The sequence below is a fragment of the Lolium rigidum genome, chromosome 3 (genome assembly GCF_022539505.1).
Source record: "Lolium rigidum isolate FL_2022 chromosome 3, APGP_CSIRO_Lrig_0.1, whole genome shotgun sequence".
NCBI classification, from domain to species: domain Eukaryota; kingdom Viridiplantae; phylum Streptophyta; class Magnoliopsida; order Poales; family Poaceae; genus Lolium; species Lolium rigidum.
In genome coordinates, this window is record NC_061510.1 from 269471937 (window position 1) to 269498138 (window position 26202).

The 26202-nt window shown below is 43.3% G+C and overlaps 4 protein-coding genes across 4 annotated transcripts; 2 read left to right on the forward strand and 2 right to left on the reverse strand.

The window, feature by feature from the left end:
* Positions 1–397: 397 nt before the first annotated feature.
* On the forward strand, positions 398–2823 carry LOC124703419 (ubiquitin-like). The gene is made up of 4 exons (XM_047235635.1): positions 398–511; positions 1292–1502; positions 2156–2222; positions 2644–2823. Exons 1-4 carry the CDS (start codon positions 409–411, stop codon positions 2692–2694), a joined length of 432 nt encoding a protein of 143 aa, XP_047091591.1. The 5' UTR covers positions 398–408; the 3' UTR covers positions 2695–2823.
* A 1607-nt stretch (positions 2824–4430) lies between these two features.
* LOC124703420 (protein DA1-related 1-like) lies at positions 4431–9174 on the reverse strand. The gene is made up of 11 exons (XM_047235637.1): positions 9043–9174; positions 8719–8806; positions 8358–8523; positions 6867–6987; positions 6705–6788; positions 6482–6601; positions 5559–5771; positions 5426–5485; positions 5225–5343; positions 5013–5071; positions 4431–4941 (listed from the first exon to the last, which is right to left on the reverse strand). The coding sequence occupies exons 1-11, from the start codon at positions 9148–9150 to the stop codon at positions 4529–4531; spliced, it is 1551 nt and encodes a 516-aa protein (XP_047091593.1). The 5' UTR covers positions 9151–9174; the 3' UTR covers positions 4431–4528.
* Positions 9175–17324: 8150 nt separating this feature from the next.
* LOC124696502 lies at positions 17325–19302 on the forward strand. The gene is made up of 7 exons (XM_047229225.1): positions 17325–17398; positions 17520–18372; positions 18465–18554; positions 18637–18735; positions 18821–18880; positions 18971–19140; positions 19221–19302. Exons 1-7 carry the CDS (start codon positions 17331–17333, stop codon positions 19300–19302), a joined length of 1422 nt encoding a protein of 473 aa, XP_047085181.1. The 5' UTR covers positions 17325–17330.
* A 688-nt stretch (positions 19303–19990) lies between these two features.
* LOC124699470 (type IV inositol polyphosphate 5-phosphatase 11-like) lies at positions 19991–22118 on the reverse strand. Its single transcript, XM_047231768.1, has 8 exons — positions 21952–22118; positions 21698–21851; positions 21486–21616; positions 21320–21396; positions 21063–21188; positions 20580–20767; positions 20367–20504; positions 19991–20262 (listed from the first exon to the last, which is right to left on the reverse strand). Exons 1-8 carry the CDS (start codon positions 21984–21986, stop codon positions 20098–20100), a joined length of 1014 nt encoding a protein of 337 aa, XP_047087724.1. The 5' UTR covers positions 21987–22118; the 3' UTR covers positions 19991–20097.
* Positions 22119–26202: the final 4084 nt, after the last annotated feature.

Below are 26202 nucleotides of genomic sequence, written 5' to 3' on the forward strand. Positions count from 1 at the left end.
GAGAATGGAAAAATCTTAATATTTTCGGAACTCTGTGTAACTGCTTTTGTATACACGTGGCATGCATTATATTTATAACATGTGCGGTAAAGGAAGGAAAAAAATAGCGGAATGGTGGCAACGCTCCCTTAAAAAACATGGTTGTAATAGGTAGGCAGCTCTTTAGGGCTTAGATGGGCCGGTTTCAATCATGGATATAGCAGCCCTTCTGCCGACCAAGCCCCGAGATTAGCGGCCCGCATGCTTCGCTAGGGTTCTTGGGGCTCTCCCAGCCAGCGCGCACCACCTCCACTCCCTATAAAACGTACTTCACGTCCGCGGCGCTGCTCACTGCGCAGCACCAAACACCACCACCCGGCGAGAGCGAGGGAACCAGATAGATAGGGGCGACCAATCGGAGGAGGCAGGATGCAGATCTTCGTCAAGACGCTGACGGGGAAAACCATCACGCTCGAGGTCGAGAGCAGCGACACCATCGACAACGTCAAGGCCAAGATCCAGGACAAGGAAGGTACATAATCATCCGCACACTAACCTGCTTCTCCGATCGATCATCGCCTCCTCCTTCAATTAGTCCTACTCGGCACCCCATATCCTCTCTTCACCTGGCTCTGGCTGTGTTCTTCTTACATTCTGTGTGCTTGCTCGACCAAAAGGCCTGCCTTTTCCTCTATTTTTGCTTGGTTTTGCGCCATTAATCTTGTCTAGGAGAGCTATCGTTCATTGATCTCTCGAATGTAGCTCATAGCGTCCTCATGTTGCCTCCTCCTTCAATTAGTCCAACTCGGCGCCCAATATCCTCTCTTCACCTGCCTCTGGCCGTGTTGTTCACTTGGTTCTTGCATCCTGTCTACTTGTTCGACCGAAATGCGTATTGTCTTCGACCAAAAGACCTGCCTTTTCCTCTATTTTTGCTTGCTTCTGCGCCATTAATCTTGTCCAGGAGAGCTATCATCAAGTCATCTCTCCAATGTAGCGCCCTCTTGTTGCTGTGTTGTGTGGGTCATCTCGGTCTAAAACAGACCAGATCTACCTGCTGGTCCTCTCGGCATGAAAATCAAAACGCCCTTGTTTTACCTCAAGGTTGTTGGATAATCCTTCAGGTAGGAATCGATTGGCCTGTTCTTTGGCAACTTGCACGAATGGTGGGCATTCAACCTGGATCTAGACAGCAGATCCCCTGTTTGTTTGTACTAAAATGGGTTCATTGATTATCCAGTGTAATTTCATCTCTACCTTTATGTCGTGATTACCTAATCCTGCAAGTATTTGGGTTTGCTTTGCCTCGTAGGTATCCCCCCGGACCAGCAGCGCCTCATCTTCGCAGGGAAGCAGCTGGACGATGGCCGCACCCTGGCCGACTACAACATCCAGAAGGAGTCCACGCTTCACCTCGTGCTTCGTCTCCGTGGTGGCAGCAGAGGCGGCTACCCACAGTACCTCGCCATCGACCTCCGCATCCTTGCGCAGAAGTACAATGAGAACAAGTTTGTCTGCCGCAAGTATGTACTCGGTCACTGAAGCTCATTTCTTACACTGACTCGCTGCCCCTGTCAATGGATCTCTACGTATATGCAGGCCTATGAATTAATGGTTTTGATTTTTCTGGTTTGCTCTCAGATGCATGTGCTATGTGAATATACTGGATATAGTTTTGTTAGTGTGCATGCCAAGCAGCAATGTGCTCTGGTCCTAGACTGAATTTGGTTAACTCTTTGGCTTATTGGAATTGTGAAAAGTTTCATGTCCCACTTTTAGAGCTTGATGCTCGGACCACCTTTAATGTGCCACCTGCCCTTCTTTGCATTAGCAGTTACTTTTGGGTTTTGTGGTTGATTATGATGAATGATGAAATTAATATGCATGGTGGATGGGAAAATCGAGATTAGCATATTCATGGCATGCCAATTTTCTTTGTTTAGTCACTGGCCATTTCAGTATATTCAGTGCAATTGTTTGTCATTTTACATGTTTTTCTTGTTTAGAAGATCAGTTAGGAACAATCAATTAGATTGTTAATTAACCTTGAAAGCAGACTCTCTTGTAGCCCTCCATTCTGTTTTGTATCTTTTCTGTTGTTTAAATAGATTATGTCATGATGAAGAAGCATTTTGTGCACCAGTATATCTTATAATTTTCACTATTTTTCTTGCAGGTGCTATGCACGACTTCCCCTCAGGTCTACCAAGTGCCGCAAGAAGAAGTGTGGCCACAGCGACAAGGTGAACCTTATTCCCCCCTGCCGCCCAAATGTTTTGCCCATGCATATAGCTGTCAATGTCTTAGGTCATAGTTCTGCTCCCATTATCGTATTCATGGCCTTGGTATCTTTGGCCCTTAATCATATCCCCACTATTTTCTATGGTGCCTGTTCATCATAATCTGGCATCACTGTGCTCTTATCATCTTGATATAGCTTTCTGTACTGTTGGTCATAAATTTTTGCTCTCTGTCACGCAGCTTAATTATGACTATTTTAGTTAGTATTGTATAGATGCCTTCTTTGCCACTAAGTATTGTGCAATATACTCTATGTACCACGTTCCAGTTACTGCTGCTTGTAAGCCGTAACTGAACTGAACTGAACCTTACTGGACATTTAGTATCTTCACCTGATGTATTTTTCCCACTCTTCTATTTCAGCTGAGGATGAAGAAAAGGTTCATGTCTAAGTTTGCCAAAGACTCCCAATGAACATTGAAAGGATGAAATGCGCATATGCTGAATCAACTGCCTTAGGAGTCGTATCAGAGTTATCACCAGACTTTATGTTTTCTCTTAGTTGAAAATTTGCTGCTGGATTTAGAACCTCATTAGTCCTTTGAACGCTACGGATTAAGAAGTGTTAGTTTCTTGGGCTAGGAATGGTGGTGGTGCTAGTTCCTACAGGATGTTGAACCTCTATGGCTGATCAGAACTGACCTAAATGGCATGTTAACATTGCAGCGTAAACCTTGCTGGAATAAATTAAGTCTTGCTTGCTCTGCTATTTTTTCGACCTGGCTCTGGCTTGTTGGTGCACATGTCTTTTCATTTAATCCTTTTGCAGTTTTGCTAATCCCTTGATATCCTGGCTTGGCAAGCTCTCCCTATGGGCTGTGTATGGTGTATTCTGTTCCTGCTCTGCATAGCGTGTGTATGGCTCTGCCATCTAAAGATTTTGCTTGTTGTGATGTACATTTACTTTTTTTCTTCGTACGGGGAATGATACGTGTGTTTACGAGATTATCAATGGGCCTTCTTTGGAATCAGTTCATGTTATCGCCTCTGTGTTTATCTTGTGTGTTCTCTGGTTATGTTATCGCCTCTTTGTAACGAGTATAGACTTAAGAGTTCCAATCCCGTTTCATAAAAAATAACCATTATGTTGGTTACTCGTCTGAGGCCCTTTAGACTACTCATAGTGGGAGAAACTTCACTAGTAACTAAGTGTCCAACTCAGCAAATTTGCTTATGTGGTAGTGAGTTAAAGAGGAGAGAGGAAGATGGAGTAACATAGCTAGTTAGTGTAACATCACACTTCCCAAGATACAATGAGTCTATAAGCTAATTAATAAAGACATATATGATACTACTTTGATGTTACTAACCACTATGAAAGTAGTAATATAGAGTAGTAACATGTGCCTCTATGTTACTTCCCACTATGACTAGTCTTAACGGCAGATCTTGGGGCAGGTAGTTGTGCTGGAGCTGTTGCTGCTAGACTCCAAGATTGCATTTGAGACTTAAGAGCTCAGGCTTTGATCTAGCTACACATGAGAGCCGGAAGCATCCGCTTGATTTGTAGCGTCATCTGAGTTTGCAACGGTGTTGCTCATGTGAATAAGGAACCAATTTGGGTCCGGTGGTCAGCGATTCAGCTAGATGCCACTTTCTTGGGGTAAAAACAATGCCATATGTATCTTATAGTAAATTAAAAATCAGATACTCAAACATGCACATGCATCAGGGTAAAAGGAAAATTTTAGTACTATTTGTGTGTTTAGCAAGGTAATTGCATCAGGGTAAGAAAAGTGCATCACTAGCAAAGTTGCAAGCTTGATAAGTGCATCAAGGACATTTCCTTTCCAGCTCCGCCCCTGCTTTTATAACTGACCCTTGCATGTATTTAGTGTAGCTACGTCGCTACTGTCTTTTTTTTGCAGGTATAGGCAGGACATAAAAAAATGGAACTGCATACACACATACAGAAAGTCATGGCTTTAAGACATCAAAATATATTCAACTTCCATTTTGCATACCAAATATCAATGCTATGTATAAAGCACACAGCCATAAAATGTGTCTGACAGACATCTAAAAGACCACTTACTCATCGTCTCATGGTTGCCATAACCCTATCAACTTTGTATCTAAAGCACAACCGAAAAGGACTGCAATTTATAGTATGATGTCTAAATCCCCTTTTTTCTGTCTTCTATTGGTCATCAATGTATATAACTTTGGTATACCAAACTTTGAACCCAAAAAATCCTCATAGTATATGCCCCATGCTCAATCACACATTGAATACGCATCCCTGGCCTCAACGTGGGAAAAAACCCGTCCGCTTGATATGATCAAGGGTACCTCTCAAGCCATAGCTCTCAACTGCCTTCATGCCTGCCCGAAACCCATCTCCGTATATTGCAGAGGGATCTGTTTCAATCTGGTGCTTGAAGAATTCTCCAAGTTTTTTCTCAAAGTCAGTCTTTTCTCCTTTTTTCGTTGAGGAGGATTCCGAAGGTGTTTCTGTTGCGTCTGTTGCTTCCGCTGCTAGTGCTGCTGTTGCTTCCGCTGCTAGAGCTGCTGTTGCTTCTGCTTCTGCTGCTACTGCTACTGCTGCAGAGGTGGTTGCAATACTACTACTTGAACCTGATACGATTTCAGACTCAAGCCAGAGATGAGCTAGAACCTGACAGATGCCTTCTTCAACCTCTGGACTAAGGATTCGATATCCTGCCAACAAAAGATATCAGTATAATTCTCAGATGCTGAAGAAAGAAAATAGACATGCACAACAAAAGTACCTTTAAGTCGAAGGTACGCATGCATCATCTCATGAGCTAGAATATAGCCAGTGAGCAGTCTGCATGCAATAAAATCAATGGAAATGAAAACCTACGCACACTCGCAACAAAGAATTTCATACAGCTTCGTAGACTGGATGCAGAATCAGCATCAAACATGAACTACGTCAACTGTGCTCAATTTAGGGGAAAATGAAAATTACTAAACTTGCCTTGGCAAAGCATAGAGTACAAGAATTGCAGTCACTTCACACCGCCGAGCTAGTTTGTATGGTCCTGTAGAAATGTCTATGATTTTTTTTCCTGGTCCAATTACTGGTCGCCTCAATATCTGTATAGCATTACTGTATGTTATTTAACCATGAATGCTCATAAGTATCAAGGTCACATACAAAGATGTTTCAATAACATACAATTCTGACAATTTGCTCTTCTGACAGGCAGAGACCCCTGGTTTCAGGAAGGTGATGCCCCTATCAAAGACGTTAAATGATTACATATATTACGAAAATCATATTGCGGAATGCTAGATATTATGTCAATTACCATTTTCTCTGCCTCCCTGGCTTCATTTAAAGCTTGACGTTCAACCAAAAGCAAGGGAATTTGTTGTTCTACTTTCATGTTCAAACCCTCGTAAAATTCCTGGATATCAATGTATACTGGTTGGCACTCGTTCGTGTCCATTATTGAAGAATATAGACACTCCAAGCAGAGTTTCCGGCCATCATCCAATGTGATGTACTTGATATCCTTTGGCTGGAGGAAGCTAAACTCATTAAACTAACCAAATGCAAATATGTGCGCTTCCTGGTCAAAAAATAAATATATGCACACTAGGATAGCAAAAAATTAAGAAAACATCAAATGTATACTCCCTCCGTTTTATTTAGTTCGTGTTCTAGCTTTATTCAAAGCCAAATTTTGTAAAGATTGAGAAGTGGCAAGGCTAGCGAGTATGCAGCCAGCCCACCTGGGTTCGAATCCCCACCTAGTGGTAATTTCACTGGGAGGGGCGGACTTTAAACCAGGTTATCATCCTAGCGCCCATCCGCGAATAGAAGAAAAAATATCAATATATTTTTTCTATGGTTCTTGAGCGAATAGAAGAAAACCAGGAAGAGTCTCATCATTCCCCCCGTTGGTCAATACTTTTTAAATTTTGTACAGTTTGACCGAGAATAGAAGAAAAAATATCAATATCCATAATAATGAATATATAAAATATGAAAATATAACTTGTGAAGATTCTAATACAATAAACTTTATATTGTAGATGGTGATAATATTTGGTAACTATTTGGTCAAAGTTTACAAAGTTTGACTTCGACTAAATCCACAACGCGAACTAATTGTGAATGGAGGGAGTAATAATGTTTCCGAAAATAGACACACATGTATGAACTGAAGCAACTACAATTAAAGTAAGCAACCAGTTACTTTCTGATTGGTATAGCCATAGCCCTAACCTCCATTCGTTCACAACTGCAGCACCTAGGGGTACCATCATTGTCGTGTGAAGGACAATACTTCTGCATCCAGAAAGGATGGGCCCGGTATTCAATGAAACCTTTTTTATTTGTTCGAATCTGGTAACAAAAATGTAATCAGCACAGTTCAAAAATTAAACAAAAATTAGCTACCACTAAATACTCAAGCTCCCTCATAAACTGGAAAAACATATATGCTTACAAAGGTCTTGCAAACATCACATTTTGGATGGAAGAGCTCCTTGTAGCAGGAACTGTGGTATGGATGGTCTTCATGTACTGCAAACTTGCCGATAGAAAGGTCGGGATTAATAATTTATCACAAATTGAAGTATGTTAAATCAAATAGGCTATGTGTTTGTACCTCACACTCTGATATTGGCATACTGCAAGATAAACACCTGAAACAGTGAGGGTGCCAAACAGAATCCATACAACTGAGAAACTGTCCATGCCCAAGTGGAGTTTTACATCCAGCACAAACCCTACACGAGTCCATATGGTGCACCATATCTGTTAAAAATGCAGAAAAAGAAGATATCCTGGCAAAAAAAAGGAGACGGGTACTAATGATTCTACCGTCTTGCAATACAGTAGAGCTCTGAGAGCCCTAGGTTTCCACTATCTTACTCAAGGAGACAATTGGCCCCATATTGTAAGTATAAGAATATGACATTACAATCAACGTCAAAAAGAGAATTGTATCATGACATAAAAAGGCAAGCGGGAGATAGATGTCATTTATGCAGTTAAATTTTGAAAAGTCTGATTACCCAAAAGTATTTACTTTTTCACCTGTCACGATATTTCTAGTTTTTCGCGAAGATTCTTCGATTTCATTATAAGTTTAATAATATTTACTAACATATACTTCGAAATACATGGTCAAAGGCGTTGTATCAGAGTTCAGAGACCACATTAATACTGGAAACAAGTACAACGAATGGAGGTAGTGATAACCAATAAATAAAATACTTCTGGGACAATGCATATATATGCATTTTTTGCCCATAATCAACCCAATCAACAAGTCAGTGCATACAACTCCGAGCACTAATCAAATGGACCATAATCAGGGAAAGTTTCACCATATAGTAGTTAACTAGATTTACCTGCATCTACCAGCAAGTCTCAATACTGCGCAAGTCATTCCAAGCTTAAATTTTTTATTTGATGTTTTTCACAAATCACAACCCATACCCTTGGAAAAAAGAACGCAACTATCCTACTAGTAGCTAGCACACTTCACAGGAATGAGCCTAAGAAGTCACGGTTAGTTGCACGATTTTTGTGGGTTATAAACATTTTTTGAAATATAAATATAGATCCCTGATCCCAATTCCATCCTGATCTTTGACTTAGCAATATGATGTTATATAATCTATCCTGTGTTTCCATACTCTATAAAGTAGGTTGCAGGGTATAAAACAATATGAATGACAAATTCACAATTCAGATGTTTCTTAACGGAAGCTGGTCATGAATCAATGGCCAACTGCTACGTATTATATTTTATGTGGGAATTTTGCTTCACCCCCAAGTTGATACACAAGTTTAAACATCCAAAATCCTAATCGTTCTCACCTTTCTTGAGATCAACAAGTTACAGAAATAGATCTAAGTTAAGCACATCTCAACTTACTATATCTGCATTTTTTTTGCTGTAAAATTAATTAGGTAGAACAAATCATTACATAATCCCCAGTAGATTGCCATTCACTACCCCGCTAATGCAACATGTAACGCAAAGCATCACTTAGTGCTGTCTATGAAGCAAAAGCAAAACATATTTTTCTGAGTCGACAAGGGTTACTTAAATAGCCATGAAAGTAGTGATCCTTATAACAAAAAATACCTCACTCCACTCGAGGGCAAAATACGTGGCAGTAAGCTAGTTGCTGGAGTACTATCTGAGTGAACATCCCCCACCGGACCATTTTGACAACGAGGATGTTCATCCTTCAGACTTTCTTGCAGAGCACGTTCAAGCTCTTCATCTTCCCCTAAATGATCATCATTGTCTGGGTCATAAACAAAATCAAATGAAAAACATTAAAAAGATGTTCTCTGTCAACACGTGCAACCAGGTAAAACATTAAAAAGATATTTGAACATGCTCATTGACCTAGAATTGCTATTCCAAAATAAGAAAATATAATGACACGGGTCTCTAAGTTAAAGATTGTGAAAACTGGCTTAGATGGGATGGAACGAACCAATAGCTTTCCCCTTCTTTCGAGCTTCCTCTGATAAGGACAATGCAATAGCACGATCTATGTCGTCATTGTCACTGGCATGCAAACCCTACAGTAATTAGGACTAACTTAGCAACAGTGAAGTAGATAAAGCATTTGAGGTTAAAGGGAGCAATTTCAAATTGACAGAGTAAACAAACAATGAAGCGCATGAGTGACATATAATAGTTAGAAGCAAAACTGGAAGAATCATGATACGCCTGGGCTTGGCAGTTTTTACTAATGTACATTTCACCGCGAATTATTTAAACAAAAAAAGGGGGGAAATGCAAATTTGAGCAGTACATATGACTTAGCGTGCTGAGTTGAATTGCCTTCACCGAAGTTTCCGTCGTACTGTCCTTTTGTAACTTTATTTACAGATTCTTTGACATATTTGCTCAACAAACCCATGTATTTTCTAATTGGAGGATGAAGATCCATCTTGTTCACCCGATGATGAAGATCCATTTTGTTCACCCGATGATGAAGATCCTTCAGACGACGACGACGATCCATTTTGCTCATCCGAATATGAAGATCCTTCTGCCTGCAGTGGAAAGCAAATTCATGAAGAAATAAACTGAGAGGAACCTGCAGATGAGCTTCTTATTTCAATTATAATCCATTGTTGAGAGGAGACAAATTTTAAGTTGTAATCCTGCATCTCCTTTAGTATCTCATTTTTTCATTTTCATATCTCATTTTTTTCATTTTCACTGTAACTCCTTTGGAATACAGATTTCAATAGTAGACACTGATGGTCTAGGAAACAAATAATGCAGTTGTCCCTAAAATATCTGTGACTATTGCTGTAAGTCTTGTTCAATACTTCATATATCATATCTTCCCATGCGATGTTCCCAAAAAAAAATCTGTCATGTACCTAGAGAAATTAGTTTCCTTTGAAAAATATGATTTTCAATTATTTGAGTTCAGGAAATACATAGCCAAAGATGTGCCATGTTCCTAGACAATCGCCACTCGTAATATTTATTAAGTACTACAAGCAAATAATTAAGTGAGATTTTTGTTGGTACGGAATGTTATTAGCTAAATAAAAAATGGGATGGTGATTCACTATCAATCTGAAAGCGAAGGAGTGATGCAAACAATTCATGTTGGTCGAAATATCAGCATAAGCTTTCAGAGGTATCAAATAATGCAAAAGAAGACTCTGAATAGCTTTGGAGCATCAGTAAACGAAAGGCATGGCTTCTTACCTTAGGGAAGGCAAGCCAGCAACCTTGAACTCAGCAAAATACAGATGGTGTTTGACCCGCCATATGGGATGTTATATGAACCACAATGGACTTCCTGGAAGACAACCACCGCACCACGTATCCAGTCTCCACAGTTTTCTGTATTGCTTGTTTTCCTCTGATATCGTACATGAAAATTGGTATCAGCTTGATATTCATAAAATACCTTTGTCGAAAAGAAAGATGAAAACATCTAATAAAGGCAAATACTATTTGGAGTCTTTACATAGAAAATTGGTACCAACATGATAATTTAAAATATATCGGACATCTAATATACATGAAAACCCTCTGGGAACTTTGGATGGTGCAAAATCTAGATGCAGTTCACCTTAAAACGTTTACTCAGGCTGTGTGGCAATTAAACAACATCATGCTGCAATTCCGGTACGAATCATCCGCTCAAATTAATTGCACCAGAACATGCATGGGCGCCTTCCGAGGGGAAATAAATCAGAATGGCTCCTCACCTCAGGAAGCCTTGAAAGCCTGGAGTGGATTTAATTTGAGAGAAAAAATCACTCGATTTAAATCCACTCCAGGATTTTGAAGCTGAATTAAGAACCAGTTCTATTCGCTCTCCTCCACATCAGCAATCGGCATTCCACGTGGCAGGATGAAGAGCCAGCTGATGTCATGCCTTTCTAGAGCCTTTAGATAGATACTTGGAGCATCCCCGCAAAAAAAGATAGATACTTGGAGCAGCTAATACAGCATTCCGACCCATTTTGATGCTATCTTATGCGGAAAAGATAAGGCAAGGGACAAAATGGTAGGATGCCGGATGTTCAGGTCAATGCGGTTCTCTGTGACTTCCGCTTTTCATATGTATCTAGTGGACTAGTAATGCGTGGATGGTGTCATGGTGAGTGTTTGGTCCGAGTGTTCCTTGTGCAGTTCCTATATTGCGCTGTAAGCGAAAAGGCAGAACATACCCGGATCTCAGTCCAACGGGGGAATCTAAGAAGATTCACTGGCGATGTATAGAGATCAGTGAAGACAACCCCTTCTGATGCTCCCGCTCATCACACTCTCAACCCCTGAACTTGAACAGAAACAAGTCAATGTGCCAGTCCTCGCAAAGCAACCCCACCAAAGATACATAGCTTATTACAATTCACCCCAGAAAAGACGAGCGCAACCAGAACAACCTCTTGAGTGGTTGCAGAAATGGATGAATCGTCATGGAAAACAAAGAAATTTCATGTAATTTACCAAGAGAAGAACAGAAATTAGCGCCGCAAGAACTCACCAAGAACCGATAATTCAACAAAGATCCCCCGCCCGCCTTCGATTCTGTCTGTCTGCTGGCTTCTTGTTCCAGGAGTGTCAGCTGTAGACGGACAGGGAGGCAGCCGGATCTTCCACGCGAGCTTCACAGAAGAAGAATTCAGGGAAGAAGATAAGGGGAACGAAACGACGGGAGAAAGGAGGGAATAGCACGTGACATTGACGGCGAGGTAGATGCCGAGTCAATAAAATTAGGGGGAGTGAGGTGACACCTCTCCCCGCTCCGCTAACAAACTCCCACCCGCCCACCGCTTCGCGTCTCGGTCGTGGCGATGTCAACCCCCGGCGGCACCGGCGTCTGTCTCAGGCATTGCGTCGAACGGTTTGTGGGCGTGGCGTGTTCAGTGCATGGAAATTGCGAGGAAATGGTGGTCAAGTCAATTGGTTTGCGCTAGTGGGAACGAGACCACCAGGGTGGGGCTAGAAGTTGATATCTCCTCGGCTGCGGCTATTCGCTCTCCTCTCTTCTGCCAGGTTGGGATGGCAGAGAAATGAGCACCCTACGATATCTTGTAATATATTGCCTTATTTTTTTTCGAAATTCCATCAATCTATTAATAATTATTAAAAGTAGTACAAATAGCCCAACAAGTAATAAAAATTATAAATAGGTACTCGGACCACCTAGCGATGACTACACACTAGTGCGAACCGAAGGCGCGCCGCCGTCTTCACCCCTCCATCGCCGGAGCCGGATAAAACTTATCGTAGTAGAGCTTGTTGTAGAAGATAGATGGAAAGTCGTCGTGCTAAGACCCCAAGCAACAACCATCACCAATGATGACAACCATAGATCAAAAAGACTGACATGAAACCACACCAACAAATACGAAAATCGACCGGGTCCCAGGAGATCCGCCGGGCACAGAACTTCACACGCCTCCGCTAACGCTAGGCGCACCACCGGAGCAAGGATAGGGCTAGGAGGACCTTATTCTGACTTTCGAATGTAGCCGCCGCCTCACCATCCTAAAAAAAAGACATTGAAAAACAAACTAAATTAAGAACGGAAACTCCCCGCCGGCGAGGGGCCATGGTCCGCCACACCTCCAAGACCCAAAAGGCCACTGGAGGAGGAAGGAACCGGCGGCGGCACCGGCGAGGAGTACGAAACCCTAGATGGGTTGTGGCCGCCTCCTCTGTATCTCTTATCTTGGCTCACCTACCGGTCCGTTCTATTGGGTTTCTGACCTTTTTTTAGAGGAGCAATATCTTGCCTTATTTGATGGGCGTGACTATTTCTTAGTCGACTGAGAACTAATTTTATTCTCGTTCTCAGTCAGATGATGTCATCAAATCTCAGTTGCAGCTAATGTTGCAACTCATGACTCGCACGAATCAAATCAAACGATGTACAACTTGACTGGGTACGAAGTTGCTGAGGACTAGCAAATCCCATTTGATACCATAATAACACTCTTCAATTATATCAAAAAAATTGAAAACAAATTTATGGGTGTTCACGGAATGTATGCTTACATTTCCTATAACTTGCATAACCAAATTCAAACTACTCTTAGAGGAAAAAAAAATCTAACATGAATAGTGTCACATAAAAACAAAGCAAACAGATGCCATGGGATGGCTTAATTTGGGGCCGGATGTACGCCGATGGACCCGGAGGAGGGAAGGTTAGCTAAAGATCTCACACGAGACACAACATTCTACCTAGGTTCAGGGTCCTCATGAGGAGGCAAAATCCTTTACTCCTGCTTATCTGAGTGTATATCTGGATTGAGGTGAAAACCCACAACAATAGTACTCCTTGAGATGTATTGCTAGAGGTAGAAGAAGAAGCGCTAAACTTGTCTAGTGAGAGAATGAGAGAGGGAATCGATCGTCCGGTTCGTCCCGTGTAAAGGATCTCTGCACCCCCTTATATAGTGAGGGGCAGGTTACATGGTGAAAACCGCATGGGCCAAAGCCCCTATCTAAGGAGCCAAAGTCTACTCCTGCAAGGGGAAGTAAAAGCGGGTGAAAGTGCATGAGCCCCTTGTGTGGTGTTGGTAATTATTGATAATCCCTATCGAAAACTAATCAATGCGCCTAGGTACTAGTGAGCTTTTTTCCAAACAAAAAAAACTGGTATTCTTGACTCCTAAAAAAATTGGCTGAAAAATATATAGCTAGATATATACATCCAAAATATATGCTAGAAATTTTGTTTCCAAATACCTTGTATTTTGGGAAATACAACAAAACAAATTTCTAACAAAAAAAAACAGTTATTTTTAGTGTTATAAACAGTTAGAAAATGGTTTTTTCTATAGCCCCAGACAAAACAAATTTCTACCAAAACTTTGCACGAATATACATTCCATGTATACGTATTCCCGAAATAAATCTTAGAATTTTTTGAAACTTAAAAGTACAATTTTCAAAAAATTTAAAAAGAGGATCCCAATGTGCTGGGTGCACCAAATCTGTCTAATCCATGCGGACTAATATTTTCATTGAATTTTATATGGAGAAATTCCCCAAGTAATGTGTACATAGCATGAGTTGGATTTAAGATATACATTGAATATTGGCATCAAGTTCTTTTGTGTTTCAAGACTAAACAGGTAGTTTATTTATGTATTCTTTCGATCCAAATTAGTAATTATTTATAAAACGTCCATTCAACCCCTACCCTCTATAGGTGACAACTCAAACTTTCAAAGTGCAAATAAGCTCATGCATAGGATAGACACAAACTAAGAGAGAGCACAAGACGTCCAAGTTGGAGGAGCGGGAGAGTTCACACGCTAGTCCTAGTCGTGCCTTTCGTGCCTTCGTGGAATGCACCTCTCGCTGACCCCCTCGCTTTCATTCGAGGAGAGAGAAGGACAACAGTGGATATGTTTTGAATGGATGAAAAGAGAAAATGCTAAATGAATGGACGGAATTCAGCTATAGGCTTGAGAAAAATTCTGGGTCGATGAGTGAATTTCTCATGATTCAGTTTTTTTGAAAGAACCCTACGACATTTGTTTTGAACAGTACATTTGGAAACAGAATAAAGTTAAACTAAACACGTGCTAAAACAAAACAAGTTAAACACCCATCTATGATGGGCGCGTGGGATCTATTCGCAAGTGCAGATCAACGATTTTTCTTTTCTTTTTTCAGGGAAGGGGTCTGGAAGGACATAGGACCCTGAGAGAGAAGAAATTACAACATGGCCCTACACAGTTACACAAAGGAGCTCTAAGTTGCACTAGAAAAGCAATTAAGTCCAAGGTCCTCTTCACCAGGGTTGAGCCTCCATCATCGGCTGCCTTGACATAGGCAGGCGCAAGTGTATTCATGGGTATTTAGCTGAATACCCATTATTTTTGCCAACAAAAAATCATGTACTATTCAGCCCACCTAGCCCAACCAATATGGCCGTCATTCTAGCATAGTAGCAGCATACTAAGCACTAGATTTTACCAATCCAATCCATCTCCTTGCTCGCTCCAGCGACATTGCTAGGCCGAGATGGCACTCAATTCTGTATACGGTGTGGTGGGGGCAGTGACACTGTGGGCAGCGAGAGGACAGGACACCTGAGCCAATTAATTCTGGGTATTACCTTATTTTGAATACCCATTATGAATACCATGTGCCCGCCCATGCGCCTTGACACCGTCGGGGATGCACCACTTGGCAGCGAGAAGTCGCTTGTTCCGTTGAGAAACTCGGAGAAATGCCTCCACATTGGAGGTTGAGAAGAACACCATGAGGGCGTCTCAGAGGGCCGCCCTTTCGGCCACAGATCGCGGTGGCAAACATGGCCATCGCGTGATTCGCTCGTAGAGGTAGCTGACGCCACCATATAGTTGTAGAAGACACCATGATGTTTCGCCTCGTTCCCTCGCCTCTATGGCCTGGCAGAGTAAGCTCCGCAACACAGCGCTCCAGCACCTCATGGTAGCCCGGACAAACGACTTTATTGGAAGAAGCAGTGTTCCTTCCCTCCAAGTTCTGCTCCAACCAGAGGAGCAACCAGGAGAAGGAGAAGAGTCCTACCTTGCCCCAGATCTAGCCGCCAAGATCTATACCACCGCTCGTACTACCGGGCATAAAGCCCACAACCGGCAGACCGCCGAACACCAGACTAAAAGTCTAAAACTACTCTTTACATCCCGAGCTACGCGTCCATCTCCAAGCCGGCCGACAGCGCCTCCAGAGAGGAGGGGGAGCGAGCCGGGTTTCCTACAATGACTCTCAAGAGGGCGGTGGAGAGCTACGGGGAGAGGAGAGGAGAAGTCTACCGATCAGTAGTTTTCTTAGAGCATCTCTAGTAGAGCCCCAAAAAACGCAAACTGAAAACGCCGAGTTCAGTGCACCGAAAACGCGAGTTCTGACGAAATTCGCAGTGGCGCAGAATAGAAACCGTAAAATGGAACTGAAAAGAGGAATTCGAATGCGCGGGTAAATTGAGGCGATGATCATAGTTCTAAATGATATAGATGCTCTGATTGAGCATCGATACTTACATAGTTCTTGCAATTGAAAACGTAAATACTGGTACACCGGCAAGCGCAACCTAGCTAAGCGAAATGCGACCTATATGACCTATGGTGCGCAGCGGTGCCGGTGCTGGCGGAGATGGTCGGCAGCGTGGAAGATCTTCACACGTCATCCTTGTCAAGCTCGACTATTTCGAGCTTGACCTGGCGGACGCGGGCCTCCCGGCGAGCCGCCTCGTATTCCCTGACCTGGCGGACGGTGTCGGCCTCCTCCGGGCGGAAGCGCGCCCTCGCCTCCGCCTCACTGATGGCACAGGTCTGCGCCATGACGGCCTCCTCCTCGTCGCTGCCGTGGACGTATTCCCCGGCGGAGAAGGTAGGCGAACGCGCGGGGACGAGGTCGTCTTCCTCGCTGCTCGCCTCCACGGGCAGCCGAGGTGTGCGGCTAGACTGCCCGGAGGAGGAGCCCTCGCCTTGGTTGGCGAAGCGCGCGAGCTTCGCTGGGGGCGTGAGCCCCCAGTTCGTCCAGCGGCGAGCACTCCTCTTGCGCGCGCCCTCGCTCCTCTTCCACTTGCGCCGCTCCGCCTCGGTGCGGAAGACAGATGGACGCGGCGACGAGTCGCCGCCGCCTAATCCCACAGCACGGCCGTCGGAACCTCCACGGGAGGCCATAGCGTGGCGGCGGGCTACGGATCGATGGCTGGTTGCGCGTAAATTGCTCGTCGGAGCTAGCGACTGTCGGCGCGGAGGGAGAGGAATGGCGGAGGGGACTTGGGTTTGCGACCCGAACTCCCCTCTGCGAACCCTTTTAATACGGGGTCCGCTCGATTTCTCGGGCCCCTGAACTTCGTATTCGGGCCGGCCCATGTATTCTGGCTCTGTTCTGCGTGCATTTCGGCCCGACCCGTAAATCCGTCAGAAAAATTCAGTTTCGTGGCGAGATTTACGGGCTATGTTAGAGATGCTCTTACCATCGCAATTCACAAGTGCAGCCCAGTAGTTTTCTTACCATCGCAAGTGCAGATCCACCTTAGTCCGGTGGGTTTTCACCTTGACAACCCATCGCCAACGGCCCACGGTTCCGTCCAAATCCAAAAGAAAAGAACAAAAAATACAGTAGAACCCACCGCTCCAACGGCTACTTTCCCAGTCGCTCGCACTCAAAATCCATCGCCCAACTCGCCACACCCCACAGCCACAGCACCACCACACCCCGCTCGCCGTCGACCACCATCTCCGCCGCCGCTCTCACGAGCTACCTACCCAGATCCAACCCGCCGCCGCAGATGGAGATCCCCGTCAGGCTCGGCGCCACGGAGGGGCAGGAGGAGGAGCTGGAGGAGTACGACAGCGTGTTCTACGAGGACATCGAGGCGCCCAAGTTCGTCGACCTCACCGCGCCCGACGACGCCCGCCCCACCGACGACCCCTCCTGGTTCTGCCTCCGCGTCGGTAAGCACTCCACCTCCCTAATCCGCGATTGCGAGACGCCAAATCGCGATCCGGCCGTGCTGACGAATCCGCCTCAATCGCCGCGCGCGCGGGTGCAGGCTGCGACCAGAGCCACGAGCACGTCGACCCGGAGGCCCTGCACCGGAGCTTCTTCATGCGGGTCATGGCCGCCAGGAGCCCCAACGTCAAGCTGCAGAGGGCCATCAGCCGGCGAAACCAGAGGTGCGTGCGCGCGTCCCCTGATCTGAATTTTGTTTTTTTCTCGCCGCACTGCCACGACCTGAATTCAGCTGTGCCGGCTGTTCTTTGGACTGACGCGCGCCCGTTTCTCGCTGTCGTGCAGCTCGATGCTACCGAAATGCCCCCAATCAGTGCCGGCGAAGCCGCGGAGGGCCCGGATGACGAGGCTGAGCATGGCGGCGGAGGCCGCCGCCGCCTCGAAGGCCGCGAGGGCCAGGCTGCACGACCACGGGGTTCGCACCTTCAGGGTTTCTCCGGTCCGGGCCAGAGTCGAGCCGTCCAGCGCGAGGAAGAAGGCTCTGACGACGCCCAGGACCAAGACTGCGCTGCGTCCGAGGCAGGAGCCGTTGTTCCTCAGCGCGAAGCACCAGAGGGAGCCGGTCGCCGCGGCGGCGCCGGAGGTGAAGGGGGCCGTGGTGAAGGCGCTGTTCACCACCACGCCCAAGAGGGAGACGCCGGCGAAGAAGAGCCAGGCTCCTCCTCCCGTGGCCGAGGTCTGTTCCAGGCTGAAGAAGCTCAACCTGGCGTGCAGGGAGGTGCCTAGCAGGTACTTGGCCCAGGTGTCCACTCCGAATAAGGTCGCCAAGAAGTGCGAAGAAACGATTACGGCGGCGAAGAGTGCAAAGAGAGTACAACTGCAACCAAGGAATGGGAAGAAAATCCTAGGCCTTTCGGCGAAATGCGGTAATGCTGAAGCAGATGAAGGGAACCAAAGCGGCCGTCAGAACATCAGTGCGGACGAGAACTCGTCTAAGGGATCTGCAAGGCGCAAGTGGGAACAGAAGGAGGTGCTGCAGGGTTCACGGATTCAGGTGGAACCATTGCAGCCTGACAGTCTTGACGAAGACGACGACAAGGAGAATGTGTCGTCCGGCGATCAGTCGACCGCTCAAGATTCACATCGGCAAGATGAAAGCATGAACCAGTTGGAGAACAAGGAGAATGCTCCTCAAAAGGTACTGAACCTGATGTTAATAATGTGGTTTGTCATAGTTTAGCTGTAAGTACGCTATGTGGAGCCTGAAAATGCTTCCATGACAAAATGCAGGTGGTCAAACGGCAGAACAACAAGATGATTGCAGAGCAAGGAGGAAAGCTCAAGAAAACCATTCAGAGGCCATTTAGGCTGAGGACTGATGTGAGTTATGGTTGCATCCCCATTGCTCGTTTTTGTGAACAACTGCACTCGTTTGCTGATTCACTCTTTGTGCTGCTTTTAGGAAAGACAAGTGTTGAAAGAAACAAAGCCAGAAAGAAAACAGACGATGGCCGAGAAGAATAACATGACAGTACTGAAGGATGAAAATAGACGAGGGATGGTGAGTTGAATCAGGAGTGCACGACGCCAGATTACAAATTTGCTTAATGTTCAACTTACTCATTGTTCTGTTTGTATGTATGCAGCAAACTGGAAGATGCCCTGAAGGAAAGGGACGAGATAAACTGACTTGTGGCGACAAACAGGTGAGCATATCCGGGTCCAAATCAATTAGTGGTAGTACAGTTTAGGCATACACATGCTGAATTGCTGATCTGCCTATGTTGCATATTCAGAAGAAACAGAATACACACATTGCCACGAGTCAGATTGGTGAATCTAAATTGGGTTTGAATAGTACCCGGTGCGGCAACGTGAGGCCTGCACTGAAAAATGGCAAAATCATCGAGAAATCTCACACAGTTGTGAGGACAGCCTCATCAACAAGAACAGTCAAAACAACAAGGTTTGCAAAGCGAATCAATTCAGTCATTTTTCTTTGTAAACTTCAGTTCAGTCATTGACTTTTCTTTTCCGTGTGTTCAGTGGTTTCACGGCACCCTCTCAAGTTGGAAAAGAGAGGAAGATCTCAGTGAAAACATCCAGGCTCCAAGCAGCAGCAGTTTGACTAGTACAGGTGGCAAGGGGGGAAAAGACAACGACTATTTGTCTGCTCAATCCAAAGACGAAATGTTTTTCTGAGTTTTGTTAACTAGAAGTGTACACTGAGGAGTGAGGAGGGGGTGGCCAAGAACTCACACCAACAGGGTTCTGTCAAGTTTCCTTGTTTCTGTCCATGAAACTGGTGTGATGAGTCAAATTATTTTGTTCTGTACCATCTTTACTAGACATTCCTTTGTAAGTGAAAGCCCATAAGAAATTTAATTAAGTAGTGAGAAATGTGTATCTATACGGTCGAATTGATTTTCTGAGTTTTAAAAAATGGAAATGTACACTAGGCAGGGGTGGCCAAGAACTCACATGAATAGGGTTCCATCAAGTTTACTTGTCTCTGTCCATGAAAATTGTGTGACATGTGAAGTTCCTTTGCTTGTACCATCCTTGCTAGACATTTTTTTTGTAACCGAAAATCCATAACAAATGGAGCTCTATTTATGGTACTGAAAACCCATTAACTTTCTTTGTTCCCTGCAAACATTTTCTGGGGTTTGAGAGCGAACTTGTGTGTTGACATATTGTTGCTGTTAGTTAACTGCTACTCTAGCATCCTGCAGGCCATCTCTTAGTGTAGCCACAACTTGAAGATTTAAAACACACAAATTGAGGTATTTTAGTGTGCAAATCAAGATTCGTTGACTTGGTAATAGTACACTGACTGCTGGGTGCAGTTTTCCTTTACAAGTGTTGTTACAACAAATCAATCATTTTAACATACTTGCACTATGTCAAGTGTAACATAAATCTACGCATCGCCACCACCTACTTTCAGACAAAGATGAGCTTTCACAGGCTTGTGATCGGAGCTCCTAACGCAATCAAGTGCTTCATATGAACTCAATATCGCATCCAAGCCAGAAGTATGGTCAACCTTGAACAATATCCTATCTGTCCAAGATGGCACTCTGATCTGAGGAAGTGAAGACCATATGAATAAGGCATTAAGTTTCCCAAATATAGAAGATCTCTTTCAGATAAAACATAGACAAAGTGAGAGTCCTGATATGATGGTACCTTGTAACTTGTATCATAGTTGCTACTTCCAACATTATATTTGTATGTTGGCTTGAAAGACAAGGTCCCTTCACAGTACCCGTTGAAAACTTGACCCTTCTCAGCCTCTTGCAGAAGCTGGTCTTTGCCTCTTAGCTTCTGAAACAATGCAAAAAATGATAAATGTGAGGCGCTTATGTTGCGTAAGCTATGACAATTTCAGCATAGACTTACACTTTGACGATTCTCCTCAATCATCTTCCTTGCAGGCATCGAACTTATTCCTTCTAATCTGTAATTCAAGTCGCCAAGCCACACTGTTATGTCAGCAGATTTGGCATAATGAATGTCATTCTTGGAGAACAGCGAGTGTGAAATATGTTGGCATTCAGAGTTCCTCTTCTCCACCTTACGTTCATGAGCTACACTTCAATAAGATATCTTGTTAGTTATATGCAATGACATTGATTTTACACAAGAGCTATATCATCGACTTGGTTGTTGCTTCCAGAACCGTCTTCAGTGTTTGCAGGAGGTTGTTGCTTTTGGATTAGCACTGAGATAATCTTAGCTAGAATTTCTAGACGTGGTACCACAATCAATAAATCTTCCAGGTTGACGGTTCAGCAGTTGTGTAGAGGTCGTGGCGCATTGGCATCCTTAAGCAATTTTAGTGATGCTAATAAGAAATGAATTGACCACAAGTTAGAAAGCAACCTGCAAGATGGCAGGACACAAACACCATCCGGATCCCACTGAAATTGATGTACATGGCCACAGCTCCTTTCTTCCTCCCAATTACACCACCGCAGCCTCCGACTGCGTGTTTATCCACCTTCATCTCTACCCATATTTAGGACTTTAATAAAACTTAAACAATCAAACCATAAAAGCACTTTATTTATTTTATGTTTTTTGCAAAAAAGAAAAACACTTTTTACATCAATAGTACTCATACATAGAACCAGGATCACCTCTGATATATGATTCCGAACTCTTTGCCCCGAAAAGATACATATGAAGAGACTGCATGTTTTTCTGGCATAGCAATCTGAAATTGACAAGCATCGACGTATTTCAGAATACGGTGGAAACCTTGAAAGTGTTGATAAAAAAAATGTTAACCTGGAAGATCCTCACATGTGTGTATCAGCCATGGCTTCCTGCAGAACTTGAGCAACACCAGATTTTGGGGCTTCTTGCAGCCCAATAACCAGCAAATCAAACTTCCTGTCGGAGCTCACCAGCTTCCTTACATCCTGGAAAGACATCTGTGCGAAAGAACAAAATATTAAACCAAAGAAAATGGACCGACCACCATCAAGAAGAACGCAACCAAGAATATGATGCACCTTGCCGTTCATGTTCCATGTGATAATGCAGACACAGAGCACAGAGTTGGTAACGAATTCACAGGCTTTCTGAATCCGAATCGTCTTTATGCCTTCATGAGTTCCATCCTCGTCAACAGAAACCATGCCATCGCGGTGCAGCTCACTGAATCCCCTGCGATCTCATTAGAGTATGTATCGATCATATGGAAAGCAACTTATAAAAAGACCACCAAGTATATACTTTTATTTTTATCTCCAGCAGATGAATATACCATTTTGGAAGACTGAAGCTCGTGCAGTTGCCCATATCTCTATGACTCTATTGGCTGAGTCCTTCCTTTCCAATCATCTCATAAGCAGAAGATTACAAAAGCAAACCTTTTTATACAGTTCCGTTCTGAAAGTTCAACGTTTCTTTGCAGAAACCAAATTGATTAGGTTTTTAGATGCTTCTGGTCATCACGTTTCTGATCAGCAAATCTAGTGCAACTTTCAACGAAGCAGGAGAAGAAAATGACAAGTGGAATGCTGAAGACCAACCACTAGGACTATGTGGATTGTGCAGGTAGGTACTGGATATCTTTGATGTGACAACACGATCACGTTTGTCATCACACTTTCTTAGCAAGTAATTAATCCTCAAAGGGCGCACATGTGAAATAGACTAGACACATACAAAGACCACCAGAATTGCCACAAATAATGCTTTGTGATAAATAGGAACACATTTTCTTAGCAAGCAACTTTGTTGACCATGAAGGCATGAATTATGACGGAGAAGCTCCAGTCTGAACGTACTGAACACAATTTCTTCCTGAAGTTTCGCTATCCGAGCCTTGTGCACACCTGATCACTAGGTATATAGGGTAGAGAGGAAAAACAACAGCATTTGTTAAAGTCACACCACTCAGTTTTTTTTTTTTGAACAGGTAAGGCCACGAAGGGCCTGGAATCTGCATTAAACCTGCGTGGGATGTACATTTACAGAAGGGACCTCAAGAAATTAAAAGAATACAACAAAGCCCCTAAATTTTGCAGTAAACACCTTAAAGAAGATCGCAGAAACGCGATCGAGTCCAGCGTCGCCGTCATCGAACTTTGACCTCCAAACACGGGCACCTGCGCTTCCACCGGGGACGAAACCACTTGGGGAAGTACCGGCGTTCACCGCCGCGTTGAGATCTGAGAAGATCCTCCAGCAAAGGAGGAAGAACATACCCGAGAAACTAATCTCGAGCTTGGCGGGGCCATCCTTTTGGCCGAGGATAGCGGCGGCAACACCTCTCCGCCGCTTGGGAACCACTGCAGGCACCGCAGATTCCGAAGGCAGCCATGCATACCTCGCCGCCGCCGACATCATAGCAGCTCTAATCTCCCCTCCGTCACCACCATGGCCGGCCAAGAGGACAAGCAGAGCCGAGAGACCCCAATGACGACGAGGGTCACGCTTATTGAACTGAGGGCTCGCCTGTAGAAGCTTCTCCATGAAGCCTTCCATCAGCGACCGCTCGCCACCGCGCCGATACGACTGTACTCCAGCCACCTCCCCCACCACCAGGAACTCCGCCACTGCAACTCCTCCTCTCGCCGCCACGGCCAGTCGGAGGAAAAAGACGCGGCAGAGAATCGCCACAGAGGAGAGAGAGGTAGCAGATCTTGACCTTATTTGCGGAGATCCCTGAGCTCCAGGGACTTGTCGCCGCCTCAAACCCCCAGAGCACAACAAGAAGCAGCGGAATCCAGATGTACCGGATCTGGTCAAGAAAATCCGGCACCCTACTCCAAACTATCGGCATATAGCCGCGCTCTCAGTTTGTTTGTCTACTCGTTCAGCCATAAGTAAAAATATATATACTCCCTCCATATCAGTTTATTAGGCCTTCACGTTGTTTAAGAAAAAGTTTGACCATAAATTTGATCAACAAAATATAAATTGTATATCACAAAAATTATATCATTGAAAACATCTTTTGACTATGAATAAAAAAAGGATGTACCCACTGCTGAAAGCTCCCACACATTGTGGAGTCTGGGGAAGGGTATTTATTTTAACTATGAATTCAATGGTATAATTTTTGTGACATATAATCCATATTTTGTTGACCAAATTTATAGTTAAATTTTTTCTTAAACACTGAAGGCCTAATAAACCAATACAGAGCGAGTACTTAAGTTGGTTTCGAATATATCTGGAGACATAAGTATTTTTAATGATCAGTTGCATTGAACTGAAAATACGTTGTTATTAATCTATTATATACTAAAAGCAAAATACAGAGGTCTAAAATAGAGACACGAGGTTAATCCACATCACTAGAATTATTTTAGCTGTTAGATCTGTAATTTAATGGTCAAGATTTAAAGATTTTACGTAACCTGTACGAGCGTATATTGAACATACATGACATCTCATGTTTGACACGCATGGACCCCATCCCTAGGAAAGAAAATCTATCTACCTATTATTCATCTATTAAAATAGGGTAAAGATTTTCCACGCTAAAACTAGCATGTATAAACGGTGGAGATTTAGTAGTGATAGAACATGTCCGGTGCCAACACGTTGCAAGCAATATGAAAAGAAAGAAAAAATAGTGCTAGGTGACGATCAATCGGCTTATTCACTTGGGATAAAAAGGAACGGTATAGGCAGGATCATTCATAGAAAGATGCCGAGTGCGGTTAGGATTCTTAAAGGGACACACGACTCTCCTAAGCCACGTAGGATAACTAAACTTGACCGATCGTTTAGAAGCAGAATACAGGTGCACGTATTGGGGAAGTCATATGTAATACACAATCAAGCTTGATCGTGTAGAAACCAAGAGATCTAAAAAAGATTTCCCGAACCGCTCTTCGAATTTCTAAACGGTTTAGGTTCGTGGTGACGTAGAAATATCTCGACAAGCAGAAATAAATAAACTCGTGGTCACATGCCAGCTCAACTAAGTCTCATAATACGTGATGGCGGACGTACAATAAGACTGCTGTGATGCAGCAATATAAGAGATTATTTTGAGGCACAAGATTAATCCACATCATCTAAATCATATTGATAGTTAGATCTAAATTTTTGGTAAGAATTCTATGTATGTTTGACACGTTCTATATTGTAAAGTGTACGAGTCGATTGTGAACGAAAATAAGATAAAATTTGAGCAGTTTTGATTTGCCAAAAAAGGGATTTAATCTTGCCACTGTTTAATCACACGTAGATTCCTAAGACTCTATATATCCTATTAAAAATATTGCACGTTGAATATTTCAGCAGGTTATTAGGTATCAAACCATAGGAGTCCGTGTTCTACAAAACTAGCTAGAGTTTTCTCTGAAAAAAGCTAGCCAGAGTTCTGATTGCATACGGCGTGTAGAGCAAGTTGCCCGGCCGGAAGCTGATCGATCTTTTTTTTCGATTGGATCATTTGTGCCCTACGCTCTAAAATCAATAGGCTCAATTTAGCTAGAAATCAGGAGCTACATAGCGATGCGGATACAATCTGCCATATAGAAGCTAACTCAAAATTAAAGTTGATCGATATGGTTATGGAAAAGAAAAACACCAAACACTTAATTAACCAATCGATACATCAAATGATACTTTCTCTTATGCATGGGAGTCCTGAAATAAGAGCAGCACGTACGCCATGGTGACAGCCTGGCTGAAATGAATATATATGAGGGGCTCTAAGGTTCTAATGATTTGCACATACATATATATATCAATATCAACTAATAATACTTTCTCTGCCCAAAAAAAAAGTGACTCAACTTTCTATAGATACATATATGGATGTAGCGAAAAGTGCTTTTGGCTCCCGAGCTCCAGCGCTCTCGCCATTTAAAAAAATAAAAAAATGATTATTAGTTATCAAAAAATCTAAAAATAATTATGTAGATTGTTAGGGATACATCTCACAATCATGGAAAATCTCAACCCAAAACTCTTTTTTACTTTGTGCCAGACAAAAATAACAAAATCTGACATGTTTTTGGAGATATAAAAATGACTACTCAGATCTACACTCTTTTTGTGTAGCTTAAAATATAAAGTATTTGAAATTGACATTTTATAAGTTTGTGGGATATATTATTGGCTATATGCAGATTTTTATCAGATTTTTTGAAACTCAAAAATAAGATTTTTAATTTAATTAAAAAATAAGATCACTGGTGCCCATGTGCACCAAATCTCTGTCCGGTATGTAGACACTAAAAATACAACTTGATACAATCATATCGAGACAAAGTTTAATCAGTTATTTTGGACGGAGGGGTTATAGTACGATATTCTCCATATGTCCCAAATTAGTTGTCGCATATTTTTCTATATACATATGTATCTAAATGTATTGCATGATATAAGTAAATCCAAATCTAGATAATTTTGTGCCCTGAAATTCCAGACAGAGGAAGTATGAAAACATAATTTCTAGGGTACGTACGTCGAGTTATTGATGTGTAAAATATATTAATAAAACATGATATAAAGATATGTTGTTGTTATTGATGTGTAAAATATATTA